Genomic DNA, 13166 nt, shown 5'->3' with positions numbered 1-13166 from the left:
CAGCCCCTTACTGGGAACGGGAACAGAAAGAACCTGGGAGACACGGGGGCAGAGGGCCACCACCGGGTGTTGGGGTCTGTGGAAGATGCTCAGACTCCTTTCAAACTAGAGGCAGGTGGGTCTCCTCTCTGCAGGACACACAGGTGGGCAGTGGTCAGACTGGCTCAGTCCTGGGCTGTGTAGATCTTGGCCTTCTGGGGTCTTGGAAAGCAATTGCAGCCTCCTTCTAGGCCCTTGGGGGAGGGTTCTCTAAAATCACCTCTAATCAGTAGTCTTGGACCAACTTCAGTTACGGTCTCCTGAGGTGTGACAGCACCCTTGGCCAGGGCCAGCTTGGGGGCTGAGTGCTTGGGATAATTTTTTATGGGGGCTGGGGCTGCTGGCTTCCTTACGTTCAGGGTGGGCAGGCTGAAGAATGTCCACATCACTTACTAGTTAATCTGCTTCAACACAAAGACTTTTACATGACATGTGTGCATATACTCAGAGCATATGCTTTCCCACACATATCCACAAATGAAGACATGCTCTTGAGTGACCACAGACATAATCAGGCTCCCGTGCACCAGTGCAGAGACTCAGTGCAGTGGTACATGCATATACCAGTCTCCACGTGTAGGATCAGTGCCCCAGTCCTGTTTGGGAAGGTGGGAAGTCATGCAGATCTCCTTCCAGCCTCTTTTCTATGCACTTAAAAACCATACTTACAGGTGAACTGTTTGTACAATTTTGTAGCTCATGTCATGAAACACTTTTTATAAGCATCGCTTTAAATCATTGCATAATCTACTGTCACATGGGCGGACCATGATTTATTAAAACCAATTCCCTGTTATTGAACAAGTAAGTCGTTTTCAGTTTTTTCACAAGACTGTGCATAAATCTCTATCCACCTAACAGACAATTTCCTTGGGCTGAATTCCCACAAGTCACAATACTGTCAAAGGGTAAGACTTTTTTCCCCATTTTTATTGAGATATAAATGATGTATAAAAGTAAGACTTTTTTTACAGGCCTTTGATAAATGTCAAATTTACTGAAATGGTCAATTTATATGCCCATTAGCAGTTCTCATTTTCTCGCTCCCTTGCCAAACCTAGATACTCTTATTTCAAAAACTATTTATTTCAAGTGCAAAATAGTTTTTTGTCATTCTTTTAGTTTGCATTTGTGGATTATTTATGATTACAAACATTTTTACATGTTTGTTAGTCATTTTTACTTCCACTTTTTTCTGTTTAGGTCCTTTTACCATTTATCTATTTTGACCCTAGCTTTTTTTTTTTTTTTTTTTGCATTGATTTGTAAGAACTCTGTATATGAAGGACATAACTCTCCCTTTACTGGCCATATTTATTTCAAATACTGTTCCATGTTTCCTACTTGATTTTATATTTTGCTTATTTTTTTTTTTGACATAGAGAAGACATACAATCTAAGCAATCAAAGTTAAAATGTTTTTCTTCAGAACTGCTCCATTCAGTTTTAAGAACGCTCTTGCCTATTCTAGCTGTTGATTATCACTTCTGTTTTCTTCTTGTGTATGTGTGGCTTCATTTTACATACAGCTCTAAAATCATTTGGGAAATAAGGAAGAGATGACATTATCTCTGCCCCCAAGGAGCTTGCAGGGGACAGAGGAGAGGGAGTACCAGCTTGTGTTATCACTGCTTTCATCTGTTCAGATATGCAGATAAGGGTTCAGTGAAAGGAAAAGGAAGCTACATGGAGGAGATGGGACTTTACTCAAGGTTGCACTGGGCTGAGAGAGGCTTTATTTATTTATCAAACACATACCTAGGATTATCATGTGCCAGGCATTGTTTTAGTGCTTTATAAATTTTAACTGATTCAATCCTTATAATAATTTAGAATATCTTACTATTAATATCCCCATTTTATAGATTAGAAAACTGAGCCCCAGAGAGTATAAATAGCTTACCCAAGATAGTGTATGGAAGGGTCAGGATTGGAACTCATGAAGTCCGGTCGGGTTAGAGCGAAGCAGGGCTACTTAAGACTAAGGGACTGGAATGTTCAAAGGAAGAATTTAGACAAGCAGTTGGCTAGCAGTTGGCAAGCTTTTCCTGTAAGGGGCTAAATAGTAAATATTTAGACTTTGCAGGCCAAGCTGGAAAACTGAGGATATTATAGGTACTTATATAACTAGAGAGAAAACAAATTCCCACAAATTTTTATTGATGAAATTATATATAATAATAATAATAATAATAGAGTACAATTTAAAAAAATAATACAGGTCTACAAATGTGAAAAATGGAGTATTTTTGGAGAGATATACCATTTTGCTCAATTGGGATTTCTTAAAAAAATATATTTATTTATTTTTATTTATTTATTTTCTTGGCTGCATCAGGTCTGAGATGTGGCATGCGGGATCTTTGTTGCAGTGCTCGGGTTTTTCTCTAGTTGCGGCACACGAACTCAGTAGTTGTGGCGCGAGGGCTTAGGTCCCCTGCAGCATGTGGGATCTTAATTCCCCGACCAGGGGTCGAACCTGAGTCGCCTGCATTGGAAGGTGGATTCTTTACCACTGGACCACGAGGGAAGTCCCCAACTGGGATTTAAAGTTAGTGGTCCCAGTCATCTGACTGATTGCGAATGTTCATCTGTAAAAGCCACTCTCAGCTTGTGGAGCCTTAGGAACACAGACTTGGCCTTGCACGTTGTCAGCTGACCTCAGTGTGGACCTATTGCTGTAGGGCTGAGCTGCATTGAGAAATGATGGATGCCCTTGTGGAGCCGTGCACCAGCTACTGCTGGGGTCCAGAGGTCCACCTCAGGGTAGGGCAGTGTAGGTGGGGAGGCAGGACAGATTTGCTAGAGTTTTCTGAGGTGGGCTCCCAGGTGACTAGCTGTGGGGAGAGGGTCCCACAGACAAGGTGGGGTGGTGGGCATGACCTGGCACAGGGAAGCACAGTCCTGCCCACCGAGTCAGCAGTACCCTAGCACCTGCCTTCTCTCAGATGGCTCAGAAGAGCCCATCCGGAAGCCTTGGCTCAGGGCCGGTACACCAAAGAAGACGAGGACATTGCTCCTGCCATAGTGCGGGGGGGGGGCCGTGCTGTGCAGTGGAGCCGTGCTGTGCAGGGGTTGGGGGGGTGCTGTGCGGTGGGGACGTGCTGTGCGCGGGGCGGGGGTGGCCGTGCTGTGCCGGGGTGGGGGGGCCGTGCTGTGCGAGGGGGCGCGTGCTGTGCGGGGGGGGGCCGTGCTGTGCTGGGGGGACGTGCTGTGCGGGGGTGGGAGGGGGCCGTGCTGTGCGGGGGGGGGGCGTGCTGTGCGGGGGGGGGCCATGCTGTGCTGGGGGGACGTGCTGTGCGCGGGGCGGGGGTGGCCGTGCTGTGCCGGGGTGGGGGGGCCGTGCTGTGCGTGGGGGCCGTGCTGTGCGAGGGGGCGCGTGCTGTGCGGGGGGGGGGGGGCGTGCTGTGCAGGGGGGGCCGTGCTGTGCGGGGGGGGGGGGCCGTGCTGTGCCGGGGGGGGCCATGCTGTGCTGGGGGGACGTGCTGTGCGGGGGTGGGAGGGGGCCGTGCTGTGCGGGGGGGGGGCCGTGCTGTGCGGGGGGGGGGCGTGCTGTGCTGGGGGGACGTGCTGTGCGGGGGGGGGCGTGCTGTGTGAGGGGGCCGTGCTGTGTGAGGGGGCCGTGCTGTGTGGGGGGCGCCGTGCTGTGCGGGGTGGGGGGGGACGTGCTGTGCGGGGACGTGCTGCTGCCGGGCACCAGGAGGGCCCTGAAGCCAGAAACAGTCTCCATGTCGCTCCACTTGGCTCTGACTGCAGAGCGACCTCTCTCGGGCTCCAGCGTTGCCCCTTCAGACGCCTTTCACAGGATGGCGGGACAGCCAGACCTTCCCTTTCAGGGCGGATGAGGGGAGGGGCTGTCTGGTGGATGAGAGACTATTGCTGAAATGGGGGGAGGAACACAGAAAGGGAATGTGAGGCCGTCACCTCCGCGGCCACAGTTTTGACTGAGGCAGGTCCCACTGTTGGGAAAGGCTGTGTGACTTCTCTCCCTGATACCTCCTCGAGGAGCACAAGCCTGCCCCCTCCTGTGCCCTGTGTCGGGGGCGGAAGGTGGCCACTTACTGCGGCTGGGCTCTGTAATTAAGTCTGTAGCAAGGGGCAGCGGTTAGGACAGATCTCATCCCAAAGCTCTTGTTGTCAGTGGGCTTAAATGCAGACAGCTGGCTTGCGAAACGCTCCTGGGAAATCATCGCGGGTGAGCCCAAGCTGCGCCAGATGCAAAGGAGCCTGAGGGACAGACACAGGGTGCCTCAGCTGTAGGTGCGGTCACCCCTCGTGTCCTCAGGTCCAGAGGGGCCTCGGAGAGCAGGGTTAGAGGGCTGAGGGCCAGGGAAGGGGTGGTTCGGGCCCACGGTGGTCAGCACTGGGCTGAGTGTCACTCCCCATGCGCAGGCCAGTCCTTAACCTTGACCTCAGAGTGACCCTGTTCTAGCCTGACTAACCCTTGACCTTGGCCTCAGACAGAGCTTTAATCCGCCTCCCTCTCCAGACTGACTTTGAGCCCTTATTCAGCTTACAAAGCAAGCATTCTTTATTCCAAGGGAGATTGGGCACAGCAGTGTGGCAGCTCCATATGGATCCAGAGGGACTCAGCCCACAGCCTAAGCCTTAATGCCTGGAGGGTGGGCCACGGACAGGTCTGGAAGGTCACTGGACTGAAAATCGGGCCCAGCCTTCTCGCCTGGCTCCCGCTCAGCTGGATGACTCTAGGCAACTCCCTTAACCAAAGTGAGGTCTGGGTACTCAGAGAGATGCACTCATCTGTCCAGTGGCTATAACTATACCCCAATATCTGCTTTTGCCATCTCTTGTAGTAGGTGTGAATGTTCAATAGGGAGAAGTGGAAGTGATTTGGAAACCATAGAGCATTATGATACAAACTTGTAGTATTAAAATGAGAAGGATTGCTTGTGTAGACTGCCTGCCATCAATCAGTCTGTACTCTGTGCTTCCAAACCCTGCTACATATGGTAGCTTGGTTATACGTTCCTTTCCCCTAAAATTTTCTACACTTTCCATTCTTTTTCCTTTTACTATTCATTGAGAAAAGTTCCCAACATACTCAGAAGTAAATAGTTTAATGAACTCTTTATGTGGTGGCCAAGAGAGCGTGCTCTACTGCAGGTGTCTTAATTGACCTGGGGTCCAAATGCTGGGCTCTAGTGGGGCAGGGGCTGCACCTCCCCAGGGCCGGACCCTGCTAGCATGGCAGGTACACTAAGGCCACCCCGTCCTGGGAGATCTGGGCTCCTGTGCTGGCGACTTCAGCTTTGTGCAACTGTCCTCAGACTCCAAGTCAGCCCTGAAGTCTCAGATGCACCTCCCCAGTCTCTCTCCTCCCTCCTTCATTCAGGGGCAGACTTGCATTTATCAATAGAATGACGGCTCTCCCAGCCTTTCTGCCCCTTCTCTATTCTCTTTCTCACAGGTATTTCCTCTAATAAAATAAAAACTTTTAATCCCATCTTGGAGGACATGGACTGACAGACCTGATATTGCATACATCCGTCCTCCAAGGTCAACAGTTATCAATATTTTCCCACATTTGCTTCATCTCCTCTTTCCTCATCCTTTGTCCCGCCGATGAAGTGATTTACAGCAAATCCCAGACAAAATGCCATTTCACTCTTAGAAGAGTTATTGCTCATTATTCACGAATTCTGAATTTGCAAGTTCACCTACTGCTAAATTTTATTTGTAAGGCCAAAATCAACACTGCTGTGCTTTTGTGGTCATTCACAGAGTGGTCAAAAATCTGAGTTGCCAGCTGTCCTCAGCTGAGGTCAAACAAGCCAATGTTCTGCCTTTTTGTTTTTTGTTTGTTCCAGCTTTATTGAGATATAATTGACATATAACGTTGCGTAAGTTTAAGGTGTACAAGGTGTTGATCTGATAAACTTATATTGCAAAATGATTACAGCCATAACATTAGCTAATACCTCCATCACATCACATAATTACCATTTTCTTTTTTGTGGGGAGAACATTTAAGATCTACTCTCTTAACAATTTGTTCTGCCATAGCAAGCGGCCTTTACACAGTCTGTCTGGCGCCACATTTTTTGCATTTTTGTGCCTTTTTTTTTGGTGATTTTTCTGTTTCAAATGGTCCCCAAGCATAGTGCTGAAGTGCTGTCTAGTGTTTTTGAGCTCAAAAAGGCTATGGTGTGCCTTGGGGAGAAAACGTATGTTAGATAAGCTTTATTTAGGCTTATGAATTATTCACTTTCATGAATTATAGTGCTATTGGACAAATTCAATGTTAATGAATAAACAATATATATTAAATAAGGTGTCTTTAAACAGAAACACACATAAAACAAGGCTACGTATTGATCAATTGATGAAACTGTGACCAGAAACTCACAGGAATCTAACCTTGTGTATCCCCTGAGAACAATGGTTTAGTATTCAATAATTCAGTGTTTTGGTGACTTTATATAACTTCCAAAGATAATGAAAACCAACTGTTAATGTATAATGAACATTTCCTTACAGGACCACAATGTCATTATCACACCTAACAAAATTAACACTTGTTCCTTGGTAGCATTTAATAGCCCATTATCGAACTGCTTCAACTGTCTCAAAAATGTCTTTTTATGGTTCATTTATTCATACTGGGCAGGATCCAAACAAGAGCCACATTTCATATTTGGTTGTTATTATTTTTAAGTTTTTGAATCTAGAGCATTTCTCCCTCCCCTTTTAATGTTTTTTTTTCCATGCCACTGACTTGTTGAAGAAACCAGGTCAGTTGTCCTGTGAAATGTCCCACATTCTGTATTCTGTCTGTTTGCCTCCTTCTGGTATCATTTATCATATATTTTGTGGCAATGGAATTTATTTCTAGAGGATTCTATTACTGGTGGGGTCAAGGTATGAAAGGTGAATGGTGAGAGTTGGGGATGGAAGTTAGGGTTGTACTGAAGAGGGTGACATTAGGGTTGGGTTGGGTTGGAGTTTGAATTCAGGGCAGAGTTACATTTGGCAGGACGATCCAGTGGTTAGCAAGGACTCAGAACTCAGGATTTCTGGGTACAAATTGTGCTCTGCCACTTAATAGATATCGACCTTGAACAAGTTATGTAACCTCTCTGTGTCTTAGTTTCCTCATTTGTAAAATGAGGATAACAAGAATCCTTACCTCATAGGGTTGTTGTGGGGTTTAAATGAGTTACTATATGTAAAGCCCTTGGATTGGTGCCTGGAACATGGTGATTGCTACATAAGTGTTTGCTATTCTATTGTTATTGGGGTTAGACTGGGGCTTGGGGCTCGCTTAGTTACAGGGTAAGGGTGATTTCTAGTTCATGATTCTACCCAGTACTGGAGGTTCCACCTCATGGTCAGAGAGGTTTGGGGGTGGGGAGTGCCAGGACCACTGCTGCTTGGATGGCCTTCCCTCACTCCCTGTCTGGATACCAGTTTGGGATTGAATGGGGTGCCGGCGGGGCTCCATCTCACTTTCCCTTGGAAGCCTTCCCATTCCATAACCAGTTCCGACCCTGACCCTTCTCCTTCCTTGCTCGTGTGCCAACAGGGCGGTGGATGTTCTTTGATCCACCACAGTCCTGAGTGGGGTTTTAGAAGGGTGGGGGGAAATAGGCCTTGGCCTCTAACTCACTTCTGAGAAGGAAATTTTGCAGGGTGAGGACACTTGTGTGGACATTTGGATCAGTTGCATGGAGCTATAATGGAGAAGGGCTAATACAATTCTAACTCAAGAATAAGACAGATCATACAGTGGCCACTCGAGGTGTTGGTGGATATGGGTGTAGTATTCATCTATCCATCTATATGTCAACCGTCCATTCATCCATCCATCCATCCATCTGCTTATTCGTCTATTCATCCATCCATCCATCTCCACAGCAAACACCAGACGCCCACTCTGAGTCAGGCACATCCTCCTGGCACTCAAGCAGCTCATTGTCTAGAGAAGAACGCAGTGTATTTAATGACTACATGCTGCGCTAGTGGAGGAATGTACAATATGTGAAGAGATTTCTGGAGAGGGTGGAACCATCTATGGCTGGGGCCAGGGGCTAGAAAGGAGGCCTCCTCCTTCCTACCTTGGACCTGATTCTTCTGCCCTGGTGGCAATTCCTGTCCTAGGGCTGGGTCCAGTGGCAGGCTAATTCTTCAGTTTTCCTTGTTCTAAATCACTGGGTTCAACTTGAGAAGAGAACTGTTCCTTCTGGGAAGGAATTTTGGAGTTGCCAAATCAATCCACCATGCCTGGCCAGGCATCCTGGGGTCATAGCCAATGTCTCTGAAGATAGGCTCTCTTCCTCATGAAGGCTCCCTGGGGAGATGTCCAGGCCACATGGACACAGTGTCCAGGCTACCTCCACCCACGGGGCTGGCAAGGCCATGGACACAGTAGTGCTGCCCCAGTTTGGAGCTGCTTCCTTACTTGGGGCAGTGGACAGCAAGCCAGAAGCCCCTCTTGTGCCCTTCTACTCTGCTGCCCCTTCCCTCCCCCAGCCTACCTCCTGGCCGTTGGCTTAGGTCTGTTATTAATGGCTCTCAATCTTGAGTATCCTGATAGGGAATATTTTGCCTCTAACTAATGGCAGGCCCCAGAATCAGAGTGCAGGAAATGTGATTCCCCCAAATAAGACCAGGCTCCCCAAAGCTGCTGCATGGTACAGGCCGTCTTTGCCATTGGCCTGGAGGGTCAGATGGCAGGGGCTGTGTCTGCTCCACCAGCCTAGGGCAGGGGAAAAGGCCCCGCCCTTCGTGTCTCCCCAGCTCCAGAGCAGCAGCAAGCCCATGGAGCCTCGCAGACTGGCCTGTTTATGGGAGGAACCTGGCCAGGGCCTGAGGTGGTTTCAGCACACTCTCCCTCCCTCCATCTGTCCGACTAATGCTTCCATCTGCAAGTCCCAGGTGAGAGACGGCCGTGTCTCCCGCGGCTGCCCCAGCGAGGGGCCGTGTTTGCAGTGTAACCGCCTGGTGGCATCACAGAGGGTGGTTTGGGTGAGCTGTCTCTTGGGAGTGTCTGCCCGTTGTCTGCCTCAGCCCCAGCCCGGACCCCACACCAGCCTCTGCCTGAGCTCATTGCATTATTCATAGAACCATAGGCCCAGCACCCCTGCCCCCAGCGCTGGGAGACCCCTCCCTGGTTGATGCTGGTGTGTGTGTGTTTTTCAGGGTAGGGGGTCCTCTCTGCACATCTTCTTGAACTAGCCCCAGGATTTCTCCTCTGACATGTCCCTTAGTAGAAGCTCTGCAGACATAATTGCTGCCAGGGTGTCTCTGGAGATGGGAGGCCTTGTTTCCATCTTCCGGCTCACAGAGAATCCCAGCAATGAGCCCTGAGGTCTGGCTCCCCATTCCTGAATGGCCCCTAAATACCTTTTCCTGTACCAGTGGGTTCCCAGCTCCTTATTCGGGGAGATTTTTTTCTCTGCTCCCCCCAGCTGAAGAGGGCCTCTTCCTGGCCCCAAGTCCCTTCCACAGTAAGAGAAGACAAGGGACGATGCCATCAACAGAACTTGGTTCCCAGCCTGGCTCAACCCTTACCACCAGCTGTGTGAACCACCACCACCAACCCACCTCTCCCACTGTGCCTTAGTTTCCTAAGCTATAAAATGGGAATAATAGTAAGAAGAGTCCCTTTGGGGTCAAAAGAGATCATGTGTGCAAAAGTGTTGGATGCAGGACTCCAATTCTTAATGTTCTTCCTCTCCCTGACTCTGTCCCTACAATCCTGTATTCCCCAGGGACTGTCTCCTGAGCAGCAATCATGCACAGAGTGTATCAGAGCAGAAACGAAAACACAAGAAGTAATGGAGGGAGAAGAACCCCACCCTATAGGATCCTCTGAGCTGATGGGAGAGATATACTCTCTGGCAGGGGAGCTGTGTGTGTGTGTGTGTGTGTGTGTGTGTGTGTGTGTTGGGGGCATTGTCCAAGCGCCCAGATACATGTATCTAGGTTAGACCAACGACTGTAGTATCTTTTTAGCAGGCAAGACCAATCAGCAAATTCATTAAGTTCCTGTTTTTGTTTTTGTTTGTTTTAACATCTTTATTGGAGGATAACTGCTTTACAATGGTGTGTTAGTTTCTGCTTTATAACAAAGTGAATCAGCTATACGTAAGCATGTATCCCCATATCTCCTCCCTCTTGCGACTCCCTCCCACCCTCCCTACCCCACCCCTCTAGGTGGTCACACAGCACCGAGCTGAAAGTTCCTGTCTGCCATCAATTGTCAAAGCTAATAATTTGATTTAACCAAGCTGGTTATCATCATTAAAAATCATTAGTTCCCATATGTAAATGTTCCTGTGTTTGCATTTTCGTAATTATGTTGACATTTTACAACTTGCATTTCAAGGGAGTCCTGCGCTCAAACTCCTCTTCCACCCCAGCCCACAAGGCTCTCTGTGTTGACCTCCTCAGCCTGGGGGCTGTGTTAGTGTTGGCGGACAGTGGGGAACAAGACAGGCCTGGCTGTCCTTTGCTTTGCATCCATCACGTGCTGCCTCTGGTGTCCTGGATGGTCCGTGCCCTTCTGTCTGTGGGCAGGGCCAAGGTCAGCCTGATGTCCAGCTTCAGGAACATCCAGGTGCCCAGTTGCCTAACTGAGTCTCTTGCAAGTGGGACAGCCCTCAACACAGCCTCTCAAGGTCACCATTGATCAACACGCCCACCATTAACTAGGGGAAGGGAGGCCCTCAGTCCCCCTTCAGGGAAGAGGAAGCAACCAGTGTTTGTTGAGCACCCACAGCTGCCAGGTGCTGGCATCGAGGTTCCTTCTTTAATCCCTCCAGGAATGTATCAGCCTATCCATTTTACAGAGGATGAAACTGAGACTTGGGGAAGTTAAGTAACTTACCCAAGTTCACATGGCCAGGAAGAGTGTCGGTTCTGGGTCTGCACTCCAAGCCTGTGCCTTTTCACCCCATCCTGCCTTCCTTCCCAAGAGAAAGGTAAACGCAGCCCTGGGTGCTCCTTATTCCTGCCTCCCTAAGGTTCCAGTGCTGGCTTCACTGGCTCCATTGGGAGGAATGGGAGCCGACATCGCACTCCACGAGGGTGGGTCTCAAGGACACCGGCCTTCCCCCAACGCCCTGTGATTTTCCCTTGTATCACAGGTCCTGGCCTGGCCCAGGAGGCATCTGAGTCCTAAAGAGTCTTGTGCATTTTGGGTCCTGGGCAAAAGAGTGCCTCACCTGCCTTCAAACCCATTGCAGCCCACAGGCAGGCTATGCTCAGGGGAGCTGGAACCCACCATCTGTCCTCCCACCTCTCTTGGCTGGTGCCCTGGAGGGTTTTCCTAGATGCCCAGCCCCTTGGAGCGAGGGCCAGGGTCTGGGCCGGGAAAGTGTGGAGACGGCACAGCCTGGGAGGGCTCCAGATGCAGCAGAGGAGCCCGGCTTTGTAATAACAGCCACCGGAGCTGACACCCATTGAGCATTGGCCGTGTGCCCAGGCCCCGTTCTAAGCACCTTGCCACCGACAGGCAGGAAGATGTGCCTCCTGGAGCCTCGGCCTCCCCATCTCCTGTTCCCGCCCAGGGATGTGTGCCCTTTGGGAGCAGAGAGCTCTGAGCTTGGATTTCTGGGCACCGTGGACACAGCCTGCCTTTGTCCCGGACTGCGAAGCAGGGGGCCTGTGTCTGCCAGGGTCTCCCTTGCTGGCCCCGCGAGTTGGGGCAAGTCTGAGCCTGGAGGAAGGAAGGGCCCTTTCCCAAGGGTGGCATGAGGGCCCAGCCCCACACAGCCTCCCCCGCTCGCCCCCTTCCCTCCCTGTGTCCCCTGCTTCCTTTTCCTGGGTCCTGGCTTCCTCCCCACCTCTCTCTCCTCACCCCCCCTCTGACTTGCTTGGCCCAGGCCTCACCTGGGGGTGCCATTCCCAAGGACACCCCTGCAGCCCCAGGTGCAGGAGACCAGGGCCCCCTCCCCTCACACAGCACAACATGGTCCCTCCCTGGGACCCCGGGCCCTCCCGCCTGCTGTTCTTTTCCTCGCCTCCGGCCTTCTCCTCCCCTCTCTGCAGTCTCCTCTCTTTCCCCTGCCTCCCCCTTCCTGCCTCCCCATGCCTGGGAGCTGTCTCCGTGAATGTGAACACCTCCCAGCCCTGTTCTGCACCTCCCATCTCACGGTCCTGTCTCCCGCTGCCCCCCCATCACCCCCAGACCTGAGATGGGAGCCTCCTCTACACTTGAGAGAGACAGAAGCTTCTAGAATCTAATGAAAGGAGACCAAGGGCCTGGATGGAGGCCTTGGGTCTTGGACTTTCGGAGGAGCCAGGGGAGCCCAGCAGAGGAGACAAATTTTGCTCAGAAACCCAAGAGAGCCTGTGGTACGTTCTTTGGCATGTGTCCCTAAGGGAAATCTCCTGCTCTCTTTGAGGACAGAATTGACCTTTTAAAAAAAGTTTAAAGTGATCGCGACCCAGATGGTGAGTGAGGTGAGTTAGAAAGGACCCTGTAGGGTGGGAACCTGGGCCTGGCGATACAGAAAGACTGCTTTTGCGTGCCTTGTCGGATCAGGTCTGCTCTCTGGGAGACGGCTGGCCCTGCCTGTCCTCCGGAGCTCACGTCCAGGGGACGGGCTACCTGAGGGCTGCCGGGAGTGCTTCTGGGTATGACAGAGAGCAATGCAGTTCCTAGGGAGAAGGCAGATTGAGATGTGGGAATTCTTCTTGAAAGCGTTTGCCGCTGGGACGTGAAGGATTGGGAGCCATGGTGCTAGGGAAGCAGGCCTGGGGCCCACTGGGTTTGTGTTCCAGCGTCACCACTTTCTGTGTAACCTTGACCATGTGACTCTCTGGGGCTTGGTTTTCTCATCTTTAAACTGGGAATAATGTTCAGACCCATCTCATAGTGTTTGTGTGAGGCTTAGCAACTGAAGGGGCTCAAGACATTTTGCTTTAAAAAAGGACATTTCTGGGCTTCCCTGGTGGCGCAGTGCTTGAGAATCCGCCTGCCAATGCAGGGGACACGGGTTCGAGCCCTGGTCTGGGAAGATCCCACATGCCGCGGAGCGACTGGGCCCGTGAGCCACAACTACTGAGCCTGCGCGTCTGGAGCCTGTGCTCTGCAACAAGAGAGGCCATGATAGTGAGAGGCCCGCGCACCGCGATGAAGAGTGGCCCCCACTTGCCGCAAG

The 13166-nt window shown here is 50.7% G+C and overlaps 1 protein-coding gene across 1 annotated transcript; it reads right to left on the bottom strand.

Annotated features, from left to right (window-relative positions):
- Nucleotides 1–2992: 2992 nt before the first annotated feature.
- Nucleotides 2993–3769, bottom strand: LOC137777379 (uncharacterized). Its single transcript, XM_068564164.1, has one exon. The coding sequence runs from the start codon at nt 3767–3769 to the stop codon at nt 2993–2995; it is 777 nt and encodes a 258-aa protein (XP_068420265.1).
- Nucleotides 3770–13166: the final 9397 nt, after the last annotated feature.

This window comes from Eschrichtius robustus, chromosome 15 (assembly GCF_028021215.1).
Source record: "Eschrichtius robustus isolate mEscRob2 chromosome 15, mEscRob2.pri, whole genome shotgun sequence".
Lineage (NCBI taxonomy): Eukaryota > Metazoa > Chordata > Mammalia > Artiodactyla > Eschrichtiidae > Eschrichtius > Eschrichtius robustus.
Note: the sequence above shows the minus strand (reverse complement) of the source record. Positions and strands in the feature narration are given on the sequence as shown.